At 35.8% G+C, this 24,885-nt stretch overlaps 1 protein-coding gene and 1 long non-coding RNA gene across 11 annotated transcripts in view; one reads left to right on the top strand and one right to left on the bottom strand.

The window, feature by feature from the left end:
- Nucleotides 1-24,885, top strand: part of PDE5A (phosphodiesterase 5A) — a 141,978-nt gene that overhangs the window by 57,399 nt on the left and 59,694 nt on the right. For all 5 annotated transcript variants that reach the window (XM_042983982.1, XM_007087606.3, XM_042983983.1 and 2 more), the window contains exons 5-10: nucleotides 1,236-1,325; nucleotides 3,660-3,797; nucleotides 5,818-5,885; nucleotides 13,422-13,530; nucleotides 14,491-14,578; nucleotides 24,702-24,877. In XM_042983982.1, coding sequence (XP_042839916.1) covers nucleotides 1,236-1,325; nucleotides 3,660-3,797; nucleotides 5,818-5,885; nucleotides 13,422-13,530; nucleotides 14,491-14,578; nucleotides 24,702-24,877 — 669 coding nt within the window. The remainder of the gene's footprint in view (nucleotides 1-1,235; nucleotides 1,326-3,659; nucleotides 3,798-5,817; nucleotides 5,886-13,421; nucleotides 13,531-14,490; nucleotides 14,579-24,701; nucleotides 24,878-24,885) is intronic.
- Nucleotides 16,233-24,885, bottom strand: part of LOC122237969 — a 74,128-nt gene continuing 65,475 nt past the window's right edge. For all 6 annotated transcript variants that reach the window (XR_006216817.1, XR_006216815.1, XR_006216816.1 and 3 more), the window contains one exon: nucleotides 16,233-16,713. This is a non-coding gene — a long non-coding RNA (uncharacterized LOC122237969). The remainder of the gene's footprint in view (nucleotides 16,714-24,885) is intronic.

Genomic DNA, 24,885 nt, shown 5'->3' on the forward strand with positions numbered 1-24,885 from the left:
TGGGGAAGCAAATTTCAGAATGTTTTATAAGCTTTGCACACAGACGGTGGGGCGCCAAGGTGTGAATTCAGGCTGGATGATGTGAATTTAGCTTCAGAAAGAGCGGCAGTCAGCATTATTTTATTACTCTTCCCATCCAACTCTGAAGGAATACATTCCATGCACCACATCGACATGCTTCCCGTTTAAGGACGGAAGCCCCTAAACCTGTTTATAACTTCATTCTGTCAGTAGGTTTTATTATTTCTCTTCCTGAATATGTAATTATATGTATATCGTGGAGCCTACTGAATTCTTCTTATTCAAGACTGTCGCTATTTATGTCCCTCCCCTGAAAATTAGTAGGAACGTTTGGAAGACATTCAAACAAGACAGAGTTATTTTTGTCTCCATGGTGTAGGCCGTACTGGCACTTATGTTGGTCCCCATGTTTTAATTTCTTCAGAACATAGCAAGTACCTTTTAAAATCAGTGTAATAGACATCTAGTGTCCTATTCTGTTAATGACACCTGAGAATATTTGGTGGGGAACATGGTTCTAGAATGGCTTTATATTTATATTTCATCATTTTCGCATTAAGGTAATCCCTTCTTGAAAGAGTTGCATTCGTAGGCTGTATCATCTCTGGGCAAAATATGTATAATTGTAAATAAAGTATGCCATGGACAGACTTGTTTCAGTCAATAATTAATATAATTGTGAGCATACCACTATAAAATAGTGTATTGTGGATGACGATCCGTGTTAAAAAACATACTGAAGCTAATATTTTATACAACATATGGGACTGTTGCTGCCAGTATTCTCCCAATAAGTATGTTAGCTTTCATTAGCCCCAGTAATAAGTTACAGGCTATTTATATAGTCTCAGCACAGATCCAGCTCTTAATATCATTCAGAGACAACACCAAATTTTGCATAGGGTGAATTTCAGTTTCAAATGGCATAAAGAGATCTGTGTCCTACTCCCTCCCGTTTTCTCCTTGGTAATTTGTAACTAGTGTATGACTTTGGGAGATGGTGTTAATACTGGTCATCTGCTTACTGTACCAGTTAGCTAACACTTGCTCTGCATCAGTTCCTAATTCTGTGCAGAATTAACATGGACCCTTTGGGCTTTCTAATATTTATTTCAGCTATAAATACTTTGGGATGCCTTCTGTGTTTCAGACAATATAACAAGACAGTTTTGTAGACAGTTCTTAATTTGGCTGTTGTCTCCCCTGTTTTCTAGGACTTTGCTGCCTATTTGGCATTTTGTGGTATTGTTCTTCATAATGCTCAACTCTATGAGACTTCACTCCTGGAGAACAAGAGAAATCAGGCAAGTCTGATTACTAAAGAGAGCGTATAGGAATTCTTTTTTTAAAAAATTGTTAAATTTTTATCCAGGTAAAATATGTGTATGATTAAAAATCCACTTAATATTTTAGCTGTATCTTCTAATAATTTTTTTCCATTTCCTGTATTCCATGCTCTGTTGCTTTATCACTGTTAGAAAATATTCATTAACTTAAAAGAGGTGGATTTATTTGATTTACATCACTCTATACTTGCCATTATCCTGTTCCACTAGTATCATTACATCTGTTTTAAGTTACTGGATGGGTTGCATTCATAATGTTAGATACGGCTTTTAGTTCTTGCCCTATCAAATAGAGACATCATCTGTTGATTCTATGCTTCGTAAAATGAGGATCTTAGCATCCCTCATCTTTCCTTCCCAACTGCCATGACTTGCCTCTGCTTTTCTCATCAGACCTTTTTCTGTTGCCCACACTGATAACATATATGTTGTTCTACAACCATGGTTAACTTTTAGTAAGCTTTAGTTTAATTCTCAAGTTGTGATTTAAAATAAAGTGTTTATAAGTACCGTGACTATGTAAATGTTCATATTACATTTGTTACACAACTTTCAGTTTTTCATGATGTTTCTGAATTCCATTCCTTTTTTTCCCCTTGAACTTTTCCCCTGAGTATAGAGTAGCCCTCATGTTGTTAGTTTTTCCCCCATACTCCCCATTATTTAGGCATACTGTTGAATTCTTTTCCTTGGAGATCTCAGAGTTGAGGTTTTCCACCATTTCTCTTCCAAGCTGAACTATATCTCCCCTGCCTGCTGTATAGGTGTCATCATAGAATTTTCCTTCACTGCTTTCTCAGAAGGGCTCCGCTGGTTGTCCACTGGATCCGTAACTCCTTCTTTCTCAGTTTATGCCCTTGTTTTATTGCAACATATTCTCAATTAATTTCTTGAGAAACAGTATTGATCGGGTAAGTTTTCTGAGTCCTGGCATGTTCGAAAATGCCTATTATATCATCCTACCAGTTTGGCTGGGTATAAAATTATAAACTGAAAAATCACTTTCTCAGAATTTAGGGGTAGTGCTTTTGTCTTCTAACTAGCGTCCCTGTTGTACTGATCCTTGGCTCTGTGTAGGTGTTTTGTTTTGTTTTTTGTCTAAGCTTTTCATATCATTTCTCTATATCTTCTTTTTACAAGTTAATTTTATAATATGACTCTTTTTCATTTGTCATACTGGTACCTGGTCATCCCTTTCCATCTGGAGGCTTAAACCCTTCCTTTCTATGTAATTCTTTTTCATTACTTCTTTGATAATTCCTCTCTCCCACCCTATATTTTCTCTTTTTAGATCTTGTGTTAATAAAGTATTGGATCTTCCATTGCCTTCGCCTACAGTATCTTCCTACCTGGTCTCCCTGCTCTGTTCTTGCCACCCATTAATCTAGTCCCCATTTTTACAAACACGGATACAAGTCTGTTACTTTCTTCCTGCAGTCCATCATAGTCCAAACTGCTTCCAAAAACATACAGGGCTTTTGAGATTCCTTCTCCACTTGAATCTGCAATCTCATCTCCCCAGTTCTCCTCCTCACACTCCATAGCCTCTCTTAAAACTTGATTAAGACTTGTAGTGTGTACTACCCTCTCTCAATTTAGTTGCTTTTGACTGAAATATTTCCCTTTCCCACTTCACCCAAATGATGCCTGCTTATCTCTCAGGGCTCAGCTAGCATAGCATCTCCTCAAATTTTCTTTGACACCCTTTCTTCCTCCTCTATACACAGATATTCCATGAGATTAGAAGACATTCTATGGAATTCAAAGGAAAGAGAAATTTCCAGGAAAAAACATAAAAGGAGCTCTTCAAATTTTGTCTGTTTTGGACAATATTAACTGTGCTATGTGAAAATGCTGATAAATGTTGATCTCAGAAGTTTGGAACAACAGCAATGACAGTGTGTTTTATGTATCAGATAGTATTCAAAATGCTTTAGAAATGTTCACTTATTTACTGCTTACAATAATCCTATGATTTGATATTATTATTACTGTTATCCCCATTTTTAAGGAACTGGCCCTACATCACAAAACTCACAGGGAGGGAAAGCAGGATTAAAAACTGATGACTCCTGTTTCAGAGTCTGTGATTGTAATCACTATACTAACTGTACTAACAATCCGTATGGAAGCTCTGGTAGTAAATAGAGACTTACATATTTAATACTTGAATGCAAACTTGGTTGCAACTTGTTAGACTATAAATAAACAACTTATAAATTGTATAAATCATTGTTTTGCTTTAATAATTACAAACAATTACTAAATAATAAACTAAATTTTCTTGTCTAGGTGCTGCTTGACCTTGCTAGCTTAATTTTTGAAGAACAGCAATCATTAGAAGTAATTCTAAAGAAAATAGCTGCCACTATTATCTCTTTCATGCAGGTGCAGAAATGCACCATTTTCATAGTGGATGAAGATTGCTCCGTGAGTACAGAGTATGACTTCTTTATTTTTAGAAAGACAGAAACCTATGTTCCTTAAAGCACAGCTTTTAAACCTCATGTTAGCCTTAAATCTCTCGCTAAAACCTAACTGTTTATTGTTTATGCAAAGCCAATCAGAGTATGAGCTGTTCTGGTTGAACAGGGGTAGAGGTGAGGTGAGAGGATGCCTTCCGTGCACCATTTCACCTTTGTGTCCCTCCACTAAGTGGTTACCATGGGAATATCCGTGTGCTGCTTTTGTCAATGACTACACTACCTTGATGGAGAAATACATTGTCATTATGGTGTGCAGACCTTTTGTGGTCAGGAATAGTGGTGCCCTGGTTGCGATGAACAAGTAGACCCCCATTCTGAGTGGGTTGGGAATAAAATTTTCTTTTTATCAGAAATCGGCTAGAAACCAAAGGGCATGGCCCAATAGAGGCAATATTATTAAAGGTACTTGTTAGTCCTAAATCCTTTACCAGCAATGGAAAACCGCTAAACTGTTCTAATTGGCATATTTCAATCCATTGATGTATAATGTAAAGAAACAGATGTGTGTGGAAAGATGGAGTATTCTCACTGAGTGCTGGTTGCTTCTAGACAGGCCAGTTGAATTCATGGTTAGAATCAGAGCTCCTAGCCTAAAGCAGTTTTCTTCTGTGCAGTTTCTTTCCCTTTTTACCTATGAACCACTACTTCTGGGATATATCTTTTTATGTCATTTATTTTATTTTTCCTTTAGACCCTGAGAATAGGCTCTTCATTGGTGGGTTAGGAAAGAGAGTGGGGGTCACCACTTGTGTAGTCTGCTGTAATCCATATATGATATCTGAATTGATGGGGTTTTGGGGAAGTAGAATAATAAAAGATATATAATATTTATATTAAAATTTCAAAAATTGTTTTAGATAGTAAGACTGTACTATATGACTCAACATTTTCTGAATCATTTTGTGGTGTATGGGTGTCTAAGTCTCATTAACTGGATATCAAATGAGAATTTACTGTGGTAAGGTAGTCAGCATTCTCTTAGATACTATTTCATAGTTTCAGTCGGTTACAAAGTCCTTAATACGGAGATGATTGTAAGTAGCTATCCTTTTAAAGTTCAGGTCAGAACTCATTAATGCAGTAAGTCAATTTACAATTTTTGCTCCGTGACCTGTTCTTTAGCATTTAATTTTTGAAAGTTATACGTAAAATGCTGCTTTTTTAGACAACTTAAATATCACTTTAATTAACATTCAGCTCATGCGCCTACTGGTTAACATCTGCCATGGCAGCAACTGACTTGGATCATTGGTGCTTTACAGTATAGCTCAGCAATGTGAACAATAATGTATTTTGTTCACTTTTTAAACCAACTTAATCTGTTGAGTTTGGGAATCAAGTGGCTTGATGTCCATTTATACAATAACTTTTTGTTAAAAAGATTTCAACATGAGCAAAAATCCAAATGTAGGGAAGAAAGGATTCAGTTCTTCTCTCCCCAAATTAAACTAATATCATTGTTTTATTTGTGTGTTTCCCTCCAATTCTTTATTCAGTTGCAAATGTAGCATGGGTATGAATATGTATTCTGTTTTTTAATGTAACTTCCAAAGTATTTCTCTGTGTTGCTAATCTTCACAATGATTTTAATGATCTCATAAAATATGTCTTTTAAAAAGACCTATCAACAGCAATCAATATATGCATAAAAGCTAAAACGTGGATTTTGAATAACTATGGAGAAAATTTGAAGCTACCATATTCATTAACACCTAGTAGAAAAACAAAAAACAAGTAGTACGCAAATGAGCGTTTTGCAAGTGAATATCAGAAACTGGTAAGAACATGGGAAGGCAACTTGAGGCTGTCAGGAACGGAGTACTTGTGTCAGTTTAGTCTAACTTGAAAAATATCACAAGTATTGTCATCTTTCCTCAGTTGCACACACTTACATGTGTGTATCTAGATAGATTTCATTACATTATCAAACTTATTTCTCAGTCCATGTTGTCCTCTGTTTTCAGGATTCTTTTTCTAGTGTGTTTCACATGGAGTGTGAAGAATTAGAAAAATCATCAGATACTTTAACAAGGTAAGGTAACTTCTCCTCTGTCTTTATCAAAAGTCCAGCTGGCCCTTGAACAACATGATTGGAACTGTGTGGGTCCACTTATACATGGATTTTTTTCAATAAATACAGTACACTACTATAAATGTATTTTCTCTTCCTTATGATTTCCTTAGTAACATTTTCTTTTCTCTAGCTTATTTTATTGTAAGAATACAGTATAAAGGGGTGCCTGGGTGGCTTCGTTGGTTGAGCATCCCACTCTTGATTTTGGCTCAGGTCACGATTCCAGGGTTGTGGGATTGAGCCCTGCATCAGGCTCTACACTGAGTGTGGAGCCTGCTTGGGATCTCTCTCTCCCTCCCTCTCTCTCTGCCCTTCTCCCACTCATGATCACATTCAAGAGAAATAAATAAACATAAAAATGAATACAGTATATAATACATATAACATACAAAATGTGTGTTAATTGATTGTATATGTTACGAGTGAGGCTTCTGGTCAAGAGTAGTCTATTAAGTTTTGGGGGAGTCCAAAGTTATATGTGAATTTTTTATTATGTGGGGTATTGGCACTCCTAACCCCCCCATCGTTTAAAGCCTAACTGTATATATAATACTGGCTAAATAGTTATTTTGTGACCTGTTTAAGACATAGAAGCTATGGGATGCTTTTCCCCACCCCACCAACCAATAATTTTATTCCTGAAAATACTTTACTCTTTGATGACAAAGTTCCAGTGTTTTTTTCCCCCTACAGTTGACCTATAGGAGAATTCCCAATATAGTGAATGGTGTCAAAATTAGTATAGACCTATGTACAATATTTTTGTGGACTGACTCATTTAAGGCCCACAAGTTTATATTGCAGTTATATTTTTCATTGAATATTGGACGCTCACTGGAAATTTGATAGGCTTCTGAACAAACTTCTCTTCAAGTGTGCTGTGATTTGTAACCAGCCACAGGGATTTAACTAGTAACAGAAGGAAGCCTACGATCTCTGTCACACCAATACATATACCCAAAGGCTAGAATCAAACCAGATCTCTATTGCAGCTCATGTGTTTGTCATATTTTCTGTAATTTAAAAATTTGTATTAATTTTTTGTTGTGGTTAATTATCACTTGGATAATAGAAAATATTTATAAGATTGAGGTTAGAGATATCATTGCCCCAATTTTATTTGTGCTTTTTGAAGAATTTTGATAAGGACTTAGAATAAACTACCAAATGTTCTTTCTCAGATTCCCTTTTCCATCCTTAGTAAAAAACTGGTGTTGTTTGCTTAAGTGATAGGCTATTCTGAGGAATACAAGTCTGCAGGGTAAAGTGACTGGAATTCTTAGGTATAGTGTTATTTATCACAGTTTTCATTGTTCATTTGTTTCAAATTATTTCACCCCCTTAAATAACTTATCTCAAATATCTCAATATTATTTTATCCCTAATTGTTGATGTTATATATAAAAGCTTCATATGATCATGGAAATAGAACATTGTCCTAACTTTTCTATTTGATACTAAAACTTTACTATTTGATATTTGACATTTTTTACTACAGTTAACCTATTAGAGAATTATTTCATGTAGTGAATGGTATTGCTATTAGTAAAAGTAAAATTGTTATTAGTAAAAGTGCTATTAGCTTCACTGACCATGAGTGCTTTGAAGATAACCTCTGTGCAAATCTAAACTATAGAACATTCTGTAAGATAACTGGCCTGGTCTCTTCAAAAAGTCAGTGTCATTGAACAAAATGGAGGGAAGTACTATCTTGGACGTGATAGCCAAATGCAATGCATGAATTTTGGTTATTTTGATTAAAACAACTATCAAAAGAAAGTTTTTGAGAAAAATTGGAAATCTGAATGTGGATTGGATTGTAGATGTTGATAGGGGGAATAATCGTTACTTTTCTCTGGAATTAGGAAGATATTGGGTTAGCAGGAAACTTTTTATTTTTGTAAGATTCATCCTGGTGTATTTAAGGATGAGGTATTAGAATGTCTGTACCTTCCTTTAAAATGGTTCAACCAAAGATAAATGAGTAACTGTATCTAAATTTAATACATTTAAACAAGTAAATATATTCACACATACATATGTAGATAAAACAAATGTGGCAAACATTATGAATTGTGGAATCCAGAGTAGGATATTCATTTTATTTTCAACTTTTTTGTATTTTTCAAAAAGTTCATTAAAATTGGAAGAAAATGTTTATAATAAAAATTTTTTGTAATAAATGCAATAAAAAAAATTAGAAACAGAAAATCTCTGTAGATCATGTAAAGCAGAATTGCCCGAGTTTACAGCTGTCTTCAAGAACAGAGTACTTCAGTGCACAGCCTGGTTCTGTTCAAACCCTGTTACGACTGACCCCTGGTAGGTCTGAAGACCTGTCTTTCATTCTCTTCTGCCCCTCATGCTCTCTCACGTTTCCTATCCTCTTATGTCTTCCCTCATCAAGATGGAGACACCTTTGACCATGGTGACTTAAAGTTTAGTTGGTTAAGTGATTATATGTATATCAAAACTGATTAGTTCTAGACTATTACTTTTAACAGTGTGATACAATGAAAGACCTTTTCTCTCATTAAAACAACTCGAGGAATTCGCAAAGGGTCGGATGTAACTTAGGGGCAGTTGGGGAATTCATCTGATTCAGAAGGTACAACTGACTTAAACGTTTATTGCTAACTTGGGCCTGGAGTGCGTAGTCAAAGTAGATAAACCATGGTATCTCTCTCTACCTGAGATTTTTCAGCTACCTGGAGTTTTTGGTTCACAAAGATAAAACTGACCTTCACTTCCCTCTTGGCATTGCTGGTCATGACAAGTTTATATCCTATTACCATGTGTATTCTTTTCCTAAGCCCCTCTGTGCGCCGTTATATTTTCTGGCATATTTGACATTGTTTTAGTAACTTTTGGGTCCTTTCTGAATGTGTGATAATAAGCCCATGTCTTGGTGAGTAAGTGTGTTTCCCTTTTAATAAGTGCTGGTATCTACTGCCTGGATCAGTTATGAAGTTTCTTATTCTTAGGAAGAGCATTAATATAATTTGGGTTTTATGATGCTATGACATTTTTGTTGCTTTTTAAAATTTTTTTAATGTTTATTTTTGAGAGAGAAAGAGAGAGAAAGACAGAGCACAAGTAGGGGAGGGACAGAGAGAGAGACACACACAGAATCTGAAGCAGGCCCTGGGCTCCAAGCGTTCGGTACAGAGCCCAACGTGGGACTCAAACTCACAAACTGCGAGATCATGACCTGAGCTGAAGTTGGACATTTAACCAACTGACTGAGCCACCCAGGTGCCTCTTTGCTGCTTTTTATAAAGAATGCTTTAGAAAGCTTCTAGATAAAACACATGTAAATATTTGATTCTTTTACTTTTCAGATTGCATAATGAATTGCTATATATGCAAATATAGACATACATTTAATGTATTTACATATATCCATAGGTATGATACTTTATATTAACAGTATAAAATGATGAAATGATATGATATAAATGATATGAAAATGACATAAATGATATAATGACCATATGTGGAATTTAAGAAACAAACAAAGAGACAAACCAGAAAATAGACTTTTTTTTTTTTTTTTTAATGTTTTATTTATTTTTGAGACAGAGACAGAGCATGAACGGGGGAGGGGCAGAGAGAGAGGGAGACACAGAATCAGAAGCAGGCTCCAGGCTCTGAGCCATCAGCCCAGAGCCCGACGCGGGGCTCGAACTCGCGGACCGCGAGATCGTGACCTGAGCCGAAGTCGGCCGCTTAACCGACTGAGCCACCCAGGCGCCCCAAAAAATAGACTTTTTAATACAGAAAACAAACTGGTGGTTGCCAGAGGGGAGGTGGGTGAAATAGATAAAGGGGGTTAAGAGTTCATTTATCTTGGGGCGTGTGGGTCGCTGAGTCAGTTAAGTGTCCAGCCCTTGATTTTGGCTCAGGTCTTGATCTCACAGCTGGTGAGTGCGAGCCCACATTGGGCTCTGTGCTGACAGTGCATGGCCTGCTTGGGATTCTCTCTATCCCTCTCTCTCTCAAAATAAAGGTTGTTTTTTTTTTTTTTTTTTAAAGAGTTCATGGGGCGCCTGGGTGGCTCAGTTGGTTGAGCCACCGACTTTAGCTCGGGTCATGATCTCGTGGTCCATGAGTTCGAGCCCCGCGTCAGGCTCTGTGCTGACAGCTCAGAGCCTGGAGCCTGTTTCAGATTCTGTGTCTCCCTCTCTCTGACCCTCCCCCGTTCATGCTCTGTCTCTTTCTGTCTCAAAAATAAATAAACGTTTAAAAAAAAATTTTAAAAGAGTTCACTTATTTGATGAGTACTGAGAAGCATATAGAATTTTTGAATCACTGTATTGTACACCTGAAACTAATATAACACTCTATGTTCATTATACTTGAATAAAAAAAAAGAGTAAAATAAAAAAGAGTATAAAATGATGAGTTATATACATTTATCTTTGAATATATGTACAGCAGCATATGTCTGTATAATCACATTTTATGTATTGGCATTTTGATTTTTATTACAAATTCAGCCTGGTCCTCTAATTTCTAATGAAAGCTCAACAACCCCAGTGATTTGGTATGATAGTGACCTCTACTGGTAAATATGCATTTTAAAAAAGTGTAGTCTTATTTATTTGATTTATTTTGAATAGTGTGTTCCCTCTCTGTAGGCAAAATGGAAGGCATTTTTCCATTTATTTTTGTCATCATTCCAAGATAGTCTTAGTATAAAGATATTTCTATAAAGGATAAATAAATAGGTCAGTGTGATTACCTTAAAAGAGAGTAATTTCATGGATAATTTTAACTGATTCATTAACTAATTGTATAGCATTTGAAAGTATTCACTGATGCCTTATGTCAGCTAAACACTTAAAGTTAGCCTTTTAGCGGTGCCTGGGTGGCTCAGTCAGTTAGGTGTCAGACTCTTGATTTCAGCTCAGGTCCGGATTTTGCTGTTGTGAGATTGAGCCCCGCCTTGGTCTCCATGCTGCCCTTTGCCCTTTCCCGCTTCCATGCAATCTCTCTCTCTCAAAAAAAAAAAGTTAGCCTTTAATTAATGATACAGTAAAAGGCCTTTTGGTGATATAACTCATCTTTATTTTTATAAAAATTAGATATTAGGCCTAATTTTGCCAAACCTCTGAATTAAAAATGATGTGTAGTGACTTCAGCATTTTGAAAAAGGACTAAACCAATATTGACACTTCACCAGCAGACTCTTCATTATGTTTCTAAAGTTGTTTATTGATAGAATGCAGGACTCTCCAATTCTCAGTCTTAAACACTTTGCCAATCCAAACTCTCTCCCATGAGATGAAATGCTAGGCAATTTTATGATGTCAGCTGTAAGCAAATCGTTCTTTTAGGCGTTCATTTCAGTTGAAAAGCATGACTTAGTATTTGTCCAACCAACCTACTAATTATCTTTTATAAATTAAAATAACACATTGAAGACAGTTTTGAAATGTTAAGTGTAAAATGAAAATAAATATCCAGGGTGAACATTATACATAATTATTAGAATCACATCATCAGTGAGATAAAGCACAGTAAAGCTGTTGTGAGTTGGGTTGCCTAAGAATTTTGGAAGGGAAGCTCGTCTCCAGGTGGTGGGAGGTTTTGGAGTTTCTGTGCTTCGTTTCATAAGAGCCATCCAATTAGAAGGGAAAAAATGGTATTTTAGTGCTATAGTTTCATTGTTAGTTAACTTGATGTTAATTTATAAATGCACATTTTTATCATAAAATGAAAAATGGATAGAATTAATTCTTTAAGCTCACTTTCTTGGAATATATATACTAGTTAATACTTGTTATTGATTTTTGTATTAGAAAACAGAATTATAGTAAATACAGTAACACTATAAAAAGTAGTAAAAAGGTTTTTACAATTTAAAAACCTGTGGATACTAAGTAGATGAAGAGCATACACTCTGAAGTCAGACTGATTGAAATTTAAGTTCCATCTTTTACTAGCTGTAGGGCTTTTTGTAAATGATTTAACCCCTCAAAGCCTCAGTTTCTTCATCTGTAAAATGGGGATACTGATAGCGGGATTATAGTCAGGACTAGATGAGATAATATACACAAATGCTTCAGAAAATTTTTGGCACGTGTTAAGTACCAAGTCAGTGTTAGCTGTTGTTTCCATGTCTCTGTGATGGATTTTTCTGTCTTTGACTTGTATAGCCTGTGATTCCCATTTAGTTCTAAAGCACAGAAATTTCTCACTGTGTCCAAGCTCCATGTTCCTGTCTTCTCAATAATTTATTCATATACATCCATTGATACTCACTGTGCAAAAAGCAGTGGATGTCACAGTTAGCCCAAGTTCTCCAAGAAGCAAATGCCAAGACTAGATTAAATGTGCAGGAAATTTATTAGGGGAAACTCCCCGTGAGGCTGAAAGGGGACAGAGCTAGGAGAACTGTGGACCTCCACACAAGTCTAACCTAGAGTGAAAGAGAGGGGAAAGAAGGGATGCGGGGGGATGGGCAAAAGAGGTGAAGGGGTAGGAGGTACAGGCTTCCAGTTATGAATGAGTAAGTCATGGGGATGAAAGGCACAGCCTAGGGAATATGGTCCATGGTATTGTAAAACCACCTGTGTGGTGACGGATGTGAGCTACACTTGTGGTACACAGCATAACATACAGAATTGCTGAATCCTGGGGCACCTGGGTGGATCAGTCAGCTGAGCATCCAACTTCGGCTCAGGTCATGATCTTGCAGTTCATGAGCTCGAGCCCCACACTGGGTTCTGTAATGACATCTCAGATCCTGGGGCCTCCTTTGAATTCTGTGTGTGTGTGTCTCTCTCTCTCTCTCTGCCTCTCCCTTGCTTGCACTCTGTCTCTTTCTCAAAAGTAAGTAAATATTTGAAAAAAATTAAAAAAAAAAAAAAAGAATTGCTGAATCCCGTGTTGTACACCTGAAAGGAATGTTAACATTGTGTGTCAACTATACTTTCAGAAAATTTTTTGAAGAAGATAAATTTTTAATTTAAAAAAGTATCATAAAATATCTCAAAGCAGAAAAAAAGGAAGAGAGAAAAACTTAATAAAATTCTTTCAGGCATGTTTGATTTTCCCCTTGGTTTGAAATGTGTGAACGATTATGGGGGTGGATAAAGCAAATCACTGAGGAAGTAAAACAGACAGGGACTGGACCTCAGTCATTCTATAAGCTGATGAAAAAATAAGACACGGAAGAAAATTTGTATGGATTTTACATAAAGGCACAAAAATCAACCTGCCCATTTAACGGTGGTAATAGCACTACTTATGACATTTTAAAACTTGTTTTAGAAATCTGAATAATTATGGGTCTTTGTCTTTTCAAAACATTTAAATTGTAATAACTACCAAAGTTGTGAATCATCACTTTTAAAGTGCATTTCCAATTAAGACATACACTTTACCCTATAATTTAAGACTAGTGTATATCTCTTATCATTTATTTAACTCTGTTTTACCCATGTTTTTTCACTTCACGGAAAGAACTCATATCTGTTATTTCCACAGGGAGCGTGATGCAAACAGAATCAATTACATGTATGCTCAGTATGTAAAAAATACTATGGAACCACTTAATATCCCAGATGTCAGTAAAGACAAAAGATTTCCCTGGACAGTAAGTAAACCAGTTTTAAACTTGGAGCTCGAACAGTGTTTTCCCATCAGATCCACACTTACAAGGACTCTTCAGCTGAAAGTCTTAGAACTGGCTCTTTCAGAGTGATCTGCTGAAGGAAAATAAAATAGTTCATAACATCTCTTAAGGGATGGTTAGCTGTACTCACATATTTTTCCCTCTACTTGGATCAGTTTTTTAATGTGTAATAATGAACTATCAACTAATTTTGAGGCAATTTATTACCTACTTAATGTCAGTGACATTCCTTAGATAGTGTTGCTATAGTTCTTGAGTTTATCCTAAAAAATTAAGTTCCATTTGGCTCAAACTTATATAGCTGGTAATCTACTGCAGTGAGCAGCTCTGTGGAGAAATGAGTATATTTTCTTTGACAGCAAAGCTACAAAGATCAGTAGTATCTCAGACACTGAAAACTTTGAATTGTCATGTTTTCTGTCTCTGGAAAAGCATTGCACTTTGAGGCAGCTGCCTTGATTTTGTTATTTGCAAATCTAGAAGACCCAATATGGGCAATAGAAACAGTGGCAGTCCTAAAGAAACACAAGTTTGTAGCATTGGTATCCCAGATAGTGTAGTGCTTTTTGGATTCTGCCCATCTTGTTAAGTTATTGAGATATCTGCTACACCAGTATAGTAAATAACTGCATAAATATTTGCTTAATATTACCATAAGTTGCTTGGAAAGTTTACAATGAAAAAAAAGAAATATAGGATATTTATTACTTTTAATAATGTAAAGACTAATTGGTTTATATTGCATTTATGTGAACTTCATTGTTATTTGTACATTTTCTGCACTCCAATGTTATCTCAAGCTAATAAAAGATGAATATATTAGTGGTTTCAGATGTCCAGTATAGTTTACATAACACCTAATGGGCAAATCAGTCTCTTCATAATTTGTACCTGTTTTGTTTTATTTTTGTTTTTGTTTAGAATGAAAACACAGGAAGCGTAAGTCAACAGTTCATTAGAAGTTTGCTTTGTACGCCTATAAAAAATGGAAAGAAGAATAAAGTGATAGGTAAAGCCTTTTACTAACCCATACTCTGGACTTATTAAAGAAAAAAATGTATTTCCAGAAGCTTTTTTCCTTCAAGTGTAAATTTAAGAAATAAAATGGTTGAAAAAAGATAAAAATTGGAATAATGGAAGACGTTTGAAATAATTTTACATTGATAAATGTTGATAGACATTGTTAAATATCTTAACTGTAACATATTTTTGTAATTATTATAATGCTATTTCAACAGAATATTTGTTGAAAAATGATGTGTTGAAAGTTTGTAGACTGAGAAACATTAGGTCAACAATGTGTCTTGTTTTAGCTATCACTTCATGGCTCTGATTTTCTGTTAAATATGTGGTTTAGAGTTTAGAAGGTATTCATTTGTTCAAAAATATTTATTGAGCACTCTGCTGTTCTAGTGATCTAGAATAAATCAGCAAGCAATGTGGAAATCCCTGCCCTCAGGGAGCTTACATTCTAAGATTATAGAAAAATGTCTACTTCAGGAATGCTGGAAGAATGCATCCTCAGAACAAAATGGAATGATGTTTCCTATTATTGACACTTTTATTTCTTAGCGTTACAAGTTATATTAAGAGTAGTATGGAAAATATGAGGTTTTCTATGTCAGCCGTGCATGACTGACACGTGAAAATAGTCTGAACTGTTAACATTGTCCCAAGAACTTGGAAATAAAGGAAATATGAAGGCTTTCTAAAGGCTAAACTTGTAAATCAAAAGCCTAATGAAGTAAGGCTTAGAAATGTCAATTTACCTTAAAGTAAAAGTCTGAATAGTTTCTAGGTTGCAAGACTTAACTATAATTTTATTGAAAGAGGGTATCAGAAAGATGGGGGAGGAGAGGTATTATTAATGAAAATAGAAAAAAAAAGACAAATACCTATCCAGATTCTGTCCAGCAGTCAGGGAGTTTTTGTCCCTCAAGTGCAGATGGATGTAGTAAGTTGTGTCAGTCTGGGTAGAGTATTCTGACCAAGTGGCGAGGCCATCACTTAGGGGGCAGTGGTTGTAGCAGGTTGTAGCCATCAGTAATTCCAGGGCCTTTGCTGGTGCACATCCTTCTTGTGAGACAGATACACCAGGGGATACTATGAAGCATCCCACCAATCAGACTTCCCTTGTTCTGATTATTTTTTTCCCAAGGTAGCTTAACTCATAGGAGGAGAATGCATTATTCATATACTCGAAAATATATGGATGGCTTTGACAGCTGTTTCTAGTTATAAATCAGTGAATTGGACTTGAGGCAATGGACTGGAGTTGCAGGTGCACATACTCCTATTCCCTGGGACAGATCTGTTTCTTGCTGTACGTGAATATTCTGCTGTTAGATATCAGTCTTGTGAACTTAGTTACAGTGCCTCTACCCCCAGAGAAATGGCTCTGTCTTCAGTCATGGTAATCTAGTTTCTAAGGCTACAAGGCCAGGAGTCATATCCTGACTGTGGTGTGAATTGCCTAGTAAAGTCTCTATAAAACAGCCTGGGGACTCCCAGCCGAGCTGTTTGGTCACCTGAACTCTTCACAGTTCTCAGAGAGAAAAGTAGAGGCTGCGGAATACATAGTATGGGCATTTTCTTTTCAAGATTATCATCCATGAGTTTGCTAACATAAGCAATAAGGAAACTGACAAGGGTGCCTTACAATATGATACCAAGTAAATGTTATATTATAAAAATTTTATTTGGTCGGGAGCGCAAGGTGAAAACTACATTGTAAATATTACGCTTTTTTAAAAGAATGCTTTTTGATATAAGCTGCCTCTGACCTTTGCAAATGTGAAGTGAAATTCCAGAAGGGATGCATTATTTACTAGCAAGTTTTCATAATGAGGACTGAGTGGCAACTTGCTACATCAGGTCAGATCTTTGCTTTTCCTCAGCAGCATCTCTTTGGAATAATAATTGGGAATGGGGAGTAGCTGGAGGAAGTTCTCCATCAGGCTTTGTCATCACTTGACACAAATGTGAGCTGGTTCAGTGAAGTGCAAACAGCCCCAGGTGGGGAGGGGACTCAGCATCCATTTGGCTCCACTCTTCCTTTAACCATTTAAAACATGAGCACATTATTCACCTCTGCCGAGTTGAACCTTTCAGATCTGTTCACATTCTGTGATTCTGTCACGTTTCCTTCAAGTGAGCAAAAAAAAAAAAAAAAAAATCAAAAATACCAGTTGAAGTGATCAGACTTGGCATACATTTTGTGTCACCCTACTTTATAACAGAGCCAAAAGCAAGCAAATGTTATCTTTGGAGAGGAAAAATTCCCTATTAATAAAAAGAAAGAAAAAAATGGGGGTTTTGGTGGGGGCTCAAGTTGATTCCAAGAAAGAGAAGGAACATTTCCAGTGCTCCCTGCTGCTTAAAAGTGTGACAAAACAGAAAATTTGAATTCTTGCCTGTGTTTTGTGCCCACAGATGTGGCATGGAAAATGTCATGGCTGTAGATAATTTTTCTTGCATATCACAGGCCAGATTCCTCTATTATGTAATTCTAATAGAGAATCCCCATAGAGTTTCATGCGGAAAGGCAGACAGGACCATGTGTTTTTTGTAATCTTCCTTCCTCCTCATATTTTTCCGTTACTGACATTTAGATGAAATTATAGACATTAGACCAGTGTGAGGCCTGTTGTATTCCCTGAGGCATTGTTTCATATCAAATGTTTTCTTAGTGCTCTGGCTAATAGAGAGTGTTTCTAGAGTTTTGCTTCCAGTGCTATTAAGGAAATATTTTTCTCATTCAATATTCATTTATTTTAACCAATTATTTCCCCTATTTATTAGGCTAAATATGCCTTTTTCCCAAATCATATTTACCAGGAATTCTTACTGCTATTTTCCATGCCCATTTCAGGACAGATTTTGAAGAAATTAGTCCCATTCCCATTCCCCCCGCCCCCCCAAAAAAATGTTTAGAACATCTCCACTTTAAATAACTTACATTTTCATCTCTTTGTTAATGAAAAATATAATAAATATTGTAGTGTTATATTACACATTCTTGATTGTGAAGTATGGGAAATATGTACAGTTGATTCTTCAAGGGAATTAGGGGGGACTGACACCCCCTCGCATGCAGTCTAAAATCCATGTATGACTTTTAAATCCCGCCAAAGTTAACTACTAATAGCCTACTGTTGACCAGAAGTCTCCCCAGTAACAAAAATAGCTGATTAACACATATTTTATTTATTATAGGTTTTATATACTGTATTCTTACAATAAAGTAAGCTAGGGAAAAGAAAATGCATTAAGAAAATCATAAGAAAGAGAAAATACACTTACAGTTCTGTACTGTATTTATCAAAAAAAATGCACATATAAGTGGACCTCACCATTCCAATCCGTGCTGTTCAAGGGTCAACTGTATTTCTTAACTGAATGTGTGTTCTAAACGGATTGCTACCCTAACCCTCTGCTCATGTCTGTGTTGCAATTTGATTCTAAGGCATAGATAACTATTCTAAAATTATATGTTTAAATTTGACACTGCTTCACTTTATTTTTCATATGAAGTGTTACCATTTGGCAATATCACTAACTTCTCATTTGCTTATAGAAATATTTGCTAGGATTTTCCTAATGCAAGTATAATGAAACTGTGCAGTGTCATCCATGGTACACATTGCCTATAATGCTTAAAGTTATGTGGTTTTTTTCTCAGAGAATTGTAAATTATGCTTAGTTATAATAAGTTCCAGGCAATGAGACTGTAGGGACAGTAATAATTGGAAGAAAATGAGAAAAAATTAAACTCAGAATGTATGTTAGAATTATAAAAGTGAAAATATATAAAATAAAAATAAATAAATCAAAGGATTATAGTTTTAAGAAATTATTGCAAAAATAGCAAGAAAAACTTTATAGTAGCACTAGAAAACAGAAGATTACCTTTACTGGACTAGAAATAGTGAGGGAATTTCTGGAAGATATGAGGTATATATCATTTGTAAGAACGCATTTTACACAAAATGGGAAAAATTTGAATAGAGATGACAATAATAATATCAGACAAAGTCAAATTTAAGGTAAAAACATACTGTAAAGGGTCACTTCGAAATTTATTAAACTTAAAATCCACCAAGACAGTGTAATTGTCATAAATATTTCTAATAAACTAGCATCATTGATATATAAAAGCCAAAGCTATTAAAAATAGAGGGGGAAATGGACAAAATGGAAGTCTTTAGAACACCACATCTCATAGAAAGTTAAACTCCAGGAAAAAATAAGGAAACATTAGCATTACTATAAAAAAATGAAGTGGATTTAATAGGCAAATATAGATTTACTTTTATATTTCATAATCTAAAAATACAAATTCCTGTCAAATATCCATCAGAAACTTACAAATATTAATGATACACACATATATAACACAAACTCGGTCATTTCCAAAACAGAATTGATGACCACTCTCATGAATCACAATGCATTGGAATTGGAAATGCATAATAAAAGGACAAGTGGGAAGGAAAATTCTCACTTGGAAACTGCAAAGTATTCTCCTTTGTGATGATGGAGAAATCAAAAGCCAAAATGAGAGTACCTCATTTTAGAAAATTGATGGTTGTATCAACATAACATAAAAACTCAAGGCATATGGTCAAAGCTATGCTCAGAGGAGAGATACAGCTTTAACTATTTTGTTATTATTAAGAAATAATAAAGTCATTTGAACTAAGAATTCAGTTGAAGAAATTAGAAAAACAGCACCCTCTGTTTCTCACCTTCTATGCTGCCCCCCAATAAAGAAATAAATAGAAAGCAGAGAAAAGTAATTGAAATGATAAATTTATGAAATGGGAAGGGATAATGAAAAAAAGAGATAATGGGGAAACAATAATAATAAGCAAACCTGCAGCACATATAATGAGGATAATAAGAGAAAAACACAAGTAACAATGAATAAAAAATAACAACTATTGCCCAGAGGAAATTCTAGCCAAAGCAGAGGGGAGGAGATGAAACAATGTGAGATACAGAAAAAGAAAAGGCAAAATAAAACAACTTCCAGATGATATGATTGTGAAGTGGAAAACCCAAGAGAATCAGCTGAAAGTATTTCTCTACAGAGAGTTCTAAAACTTCCTGGTTTTAAAATTATTTTAAAAATTTTTTTTAACTTTTTTTTATTTTTGAGAGAAAGAGACAGAGCGTGAGTGGGAGAGGGGCAGAGAGAGAGAGAGGGAGACACAGAATTGGAAGCAGGATCCAGGCTCTGAAATGTCGGCACAGAGCCCAGTGTGGGGCTTGAAGTCACAAACTGTGAGATTATGACCTGAGTCCAAGTCGGACGCTTAACTGTGAGCCACTCAGGCACCCCACCTGGTTTTCAGATTATTAAAGAGAAATAACTTTAATATATCCCAAGACAAATCTGTTCAAAAATAATAATGGAAAAAAAATCCCATAGATAATAGTAGCAAAGAATAAATTTAGCCAGAAATATGTAGTAGCGTCTTTATGAGGAAAACTGTAATAGTCTACTGAATAACTTAAAAATCTTTAGTAAGTGAACTGACATAACATTTCCTGATGATAAGAATCTATTTTGTAAGATGTCAACTTTCCCCAGATTAGATTTATATCAATTTTAATACATATCCTCATAGGGTTTTGTTTTTTTTTTTTTTTCAGAAGGAAGGGGAATTCCTGACCAACATTTATAAAACTCATCTGAAAGCATATCATATAAAAAGAATCAAAGAATAAAAAAAAAGATTTGCTCTATCAGAAATTAAAATAATGTTGCAAGGGGTGCCTGGGTGGCTCAGTCGGTTGAGCCTCGAACTTCGGCTCAGGTCATGATCTCACAGTTCATGACTTTGAGCCCCACATTGGGCTCTGTGCTGACAGCTCAGAGCCTGGAGCCTGCTTCTGATTCTGTGTCTCCCTCTCCCCTCCCCAACTCATGCTCTGTCTTGCTCTCTCTCAAAAATAAATATTAAAAAATAATAATGCTGTAAAAGTAACATAATTAAAAGTATCATATGTGTGCCAGAAAAGATGGCAAGATCAATGGAATGCAATAGAAAGTCTAAATGCACACCCAATCTGTTACATATATATTAGTGTTATTGTATATAGTAGAGTATATTTCATTGTTTCTAAGGTACCATTGGTTGAAAGACTTCATTTTCTATAGTTCCAAGAAAGAAAAAAAAAATAATTTCACTTAAACTATGACAAGCAATTGATTAGGGTGCAAACTGATTTCAAAAATATTAAAATGTGGGGCACCTGGATGGTTCAGTCAGTTAAGCATCTGACTCTTGATTTCAGCTCAGGTCACAAACTCAAGGTTCCTGAGATTGAGCCCCAAGTCAGGCTGAGCCTGCTTGGGATTCTCTCTCTCCCTCTCTCTGGCCCTCCTCTGTTTGCACGTGCCCCCCCTCTCAAAAATAAATAAATACATATTTTTTAAATTATTAAAATGTGAAAAAAGTACCTAGTAGTTGAAATAAGTATGACTTTAGTGTTTAAGGTGGCAGTTCAAATCATTAGAGAAGGGGTAACTATTCAACTATTGTAAAAATCTAGTAGCAATTTGGGAAAAAATTAAGTTGAATTAAAAAATTAAATGTGATACAGTGAATCTACAAAAATACTACAGGAAAATATAGGTTTATATATAATCTTAAAATGGGGAAGTTTCTTTTAAAAGCAAGACACTATTCAGAAAATCTCTTTTGATTAAGATAATTGACAAATGACAAGTACAAAAAAATATATATTTGCAAGATTGGTAATAAGGGCAGGTCTTACATATTAAGCAAGACAGGATGCTAATTTCGGAGTCCACACTATGTGGTAGAGAGTACATGAGACTATAAGCAGGATATAAGAGCTGACATCCTGCTGTGCCAAAAAACCAGGAAGTAAACTGTGGTTAGTGACAACATCTGATTCCTAGAGTTACAGAAAAGGAAATATGATTGTGTGATTTTAGAAACCATCTAGTCCCTACTGACAATGTCAGTACAAGTACTTTGTGAACTCTAATATTATTAAGTAAACTGATACTTTACTAACTGTTCTCCTTCTTGGTTTTCTCCTAATGTTTTTGAATATTTTATGTTATGATTGTATATATTAATTGATTTTTGCTGAATGGTTTTCTTTTCTTTTTGGCTCTGCATTAAGTACTTTGTTTTTATATATAAATGATTCTGATTTCATACAGATTACTGGTAGATGTGGCATCTCAGATGACCAGTTTTAAATTTTATTATTATACTCTTCATCCAGTCTTCCAGTCATTAATGAACTTTTGAAAACCCTAGCTGTAAATGTGTCCGAGCTTTATATTTTCTCCTCAAGAAGGACCCTGTTTGTTATAAACTTTCTTCCTCATAGTTTTTTTTTTTTTAAACTGGGGTATTTTTGTTTGATAGAATTAAATTTTCTGAAGTGTATAAAGGAATCAGCAGGATGATCAAGGATGCTATAAAAATATAACTGTCCATTGTGCTTTCAAAGGGGAATTAGATTATATGCCTAAATGGATAATTTGTCTTTACCCTTTCCTTGCACTGAGTTTAGCCCTGTCTACACATTGTTATCTATAGTGGTGGCTTGTAAAGCAAACACACTTTAGCTGTTCCGCTCTGAGCTGTGGTTGGTACAGCCAGCTTTTGATGTTTGTACATGTGACATTCATTTCTATACCTTTGAATTCCAGATGAATTAATTAATACTTCTTAATGCACATTCATTGACTTCTGACTAAGGCATAGATTTGAACTGACGTCCCGGAGAGTTACTTAGCTAGGTCATAAGCCCAGCAGCTTGCCTGATACCCACATCTCAACCCCTTCCTGTTGTCTTTTCCTTTCCACACATACAGTAATTCTTATAAACTGGTAAAAAGAGAAATATTGTTTATGGAAAGTGGCCAGCCAAGCAGGAGACAACTTTAGTAGAAATTGAAAGGCAGTTACGTTGTGATGTGAGGATAAAGCGGGAGACATGTGACTCTCAAGAAAATGTGATTTGGGAGACAGCCAGCACCTAGATAAACAGTTCCACATTTATAATTTGGGGATTCACAAAGGTTGGAGGACCAAACCCTTGCATTGTACCATATACGGGACGTGTTCTTTTAAGAGAATGCTATTTTTCTTGCAGTGTCCAAATTCATTATGTTTCACTTAAAGTATTCCTTGATAGTGGAATAAGTGTTAGAGAAGTATTCCCTGCAGTGCTAATAGACAGATAAGGATGTCTTTACTGTCTAAAGTAGAAAAACTCCCACAAACAAACCAGAACGAGCAAAAATGAGAGTACAGTGAATTTGCAGTGTTAAGAATAAATTGCACATCAATGGCGATAACAGGACTTAATGTGCAACCATGGATCATTGTGGACTCTATGAAATCCTTTTGTGCTCTGGGAAAAGTAACTGATAACACACTCTAGTCTTCATGGGAAAGTAGTTTGGGTGAGAGCTGCAGTCCTGCATTCTTTCATTAACTCAGTAAACATTTTTCGAGTTCCTGCTATATGCCAGGCATTTTGCTAACTGAGGAAGTGGATCTGAGAAAATAAAATCTCTAAGGCCAGAAATCTCTACAGCCTAGAAAGAGGGACAGAAATGAAATCGGCTGTGATACACCAAGCAATGGATTAAGGGCATAGAAAAGAGTAGTGCCTGCCTCACCTGGGAGGTGGGAGGCCTCCAGGAGCTACTGTGAAGGAGATGTGAGTGTCAGCTGGCTAATCGGAAGGAAAGCAGTGGGGAGCAGTGGAGGCGGGTGGAAAAGCACAGGCAACGTTGTGAGCAAGAAGATACAGTCAGGGAACCACCAGCAGTGATCTTAAGGAGGTCAAAGAGCACAGAGCAGAGGACTGTGGTAAAAAGTGCTCTTTGGGACTAGGCAGAGCCGGGCTTTGAATTTTAGACGTGAGCATAGAAACTAAGTGGCCTTGAGCAAATGACTTAACTTTTCTGAGACTCAGTTTTTTCATCTGTAAAATGGGGATGGTCATATCTACTTTGCAGTGTGAATTTTAAGGCCCAGAGATTGTGTGTGTACTGAAGCATTTAGCATAGTACGTATCCCATGGTGGGCACACACTGGAACTCTGGTATTAAATATTTAGAGACGGAAGAAATAAGGACTTAACACTTTGTTTTACCCAGAGGTAGGAGGTCACTGAACTCCTCAAAGAGAGGCCACTGGCTCAGAATCCCATTGAAGTAGTTCAGTAAAGACTTACAATGTTGATGTAATTTTCCATTTATATTGACTACATGTTTGACTTCTTTTTCTTTTTTAATTTTTTAAACATACATTTATTTTTGAGGGACAGAGACACAGAGCATGAGTGGGGGAAGGGCAGAGAGAGGAAGACAGAATCCATAGCAGGCTCCAGGCACAGAGCTCGATATAAGGCTCAAACACACGAACCTTGAAATCATAACCTGAGCAAAAGTCGAAGGCTCAGCTGACTGAGCCATCCAGGTGCCCCTATATGTTTGACTTTCTAAGAGAAGCCAGGACTTGGGAGGTTATGATTTTCTTCAAAGATTAGTTCTGCCTTTATTTCTAAATGGTCATTTTTATTTGCATTTATTTGTAGTATCAAAAGTTGTCTGCAAGTATGATTCTCCTGGATACAGAGGTACTTATTTGAAATTTGAGATGGTCTATGTGAATTAACCTGTTTTCTACGTTCTATTTTGTATGTTACTGTAGTTTTTAACTCCTGGTTTCTCAGTAAGGAAAGGCAATCTGTGTGACCCAAAATTCTGATGTGCATTAAAATTGTTCTCTTGGCAAATGTACAAAAATCCAATTAGTTTCCAAAGGACAAATTGTCTTTGGGGACTCAGCTGATCTAAAATTCGTGACCGCGTCTGGAAGAAAATAGTACTCTAGGATTTTTTTGAACGCAGGCAACATACTGTGTGAAACAAGTTCTCATGTAAATTAACTCGGTTTACTTTTCTAGCTTTTATATTTGTGAGGATCCGTTTGCTTCTTTGGAGATAGATTCCAAGCACTCATAAAAGCATAAGATAATCTTTTTTTGCGGGGGCTGGGTGTTCAAGTCAATAAAACGTATAATAATTAATAATAATGTTTACTCAATTTCTTGGATTGTTATAGGGGTTTGCCAACTTGTAAATAAGATGGAGGAGAATACTGGCAAGGTTAAGCCTTTCAACCGAAATGACGAACAGTTTCTGGAGGCTTTTGTCATCTTTTGTGGCTTGGGGATCCAGAACACACAGATGTATGAAGCAGTGGAGAGAGCCATGGCCAAGCAAATGGTCACACTGGAGGTGGGCTG

The sequence above is a fragment of the Panthera tigris genome, chromosome B1 (assembly GCF_018350195.1).
Source record: "Panthera tigris isolate Pti1 chromosome B1, P.tigris_Pti1_mat1.1, whole genome shotgun sequence".
Taxonomy (NCBI): Eukaryota; Metazoa; Chordata; class Mammalia; order Carnivora; family Felidae; genus Panthera; species Panthera tigris.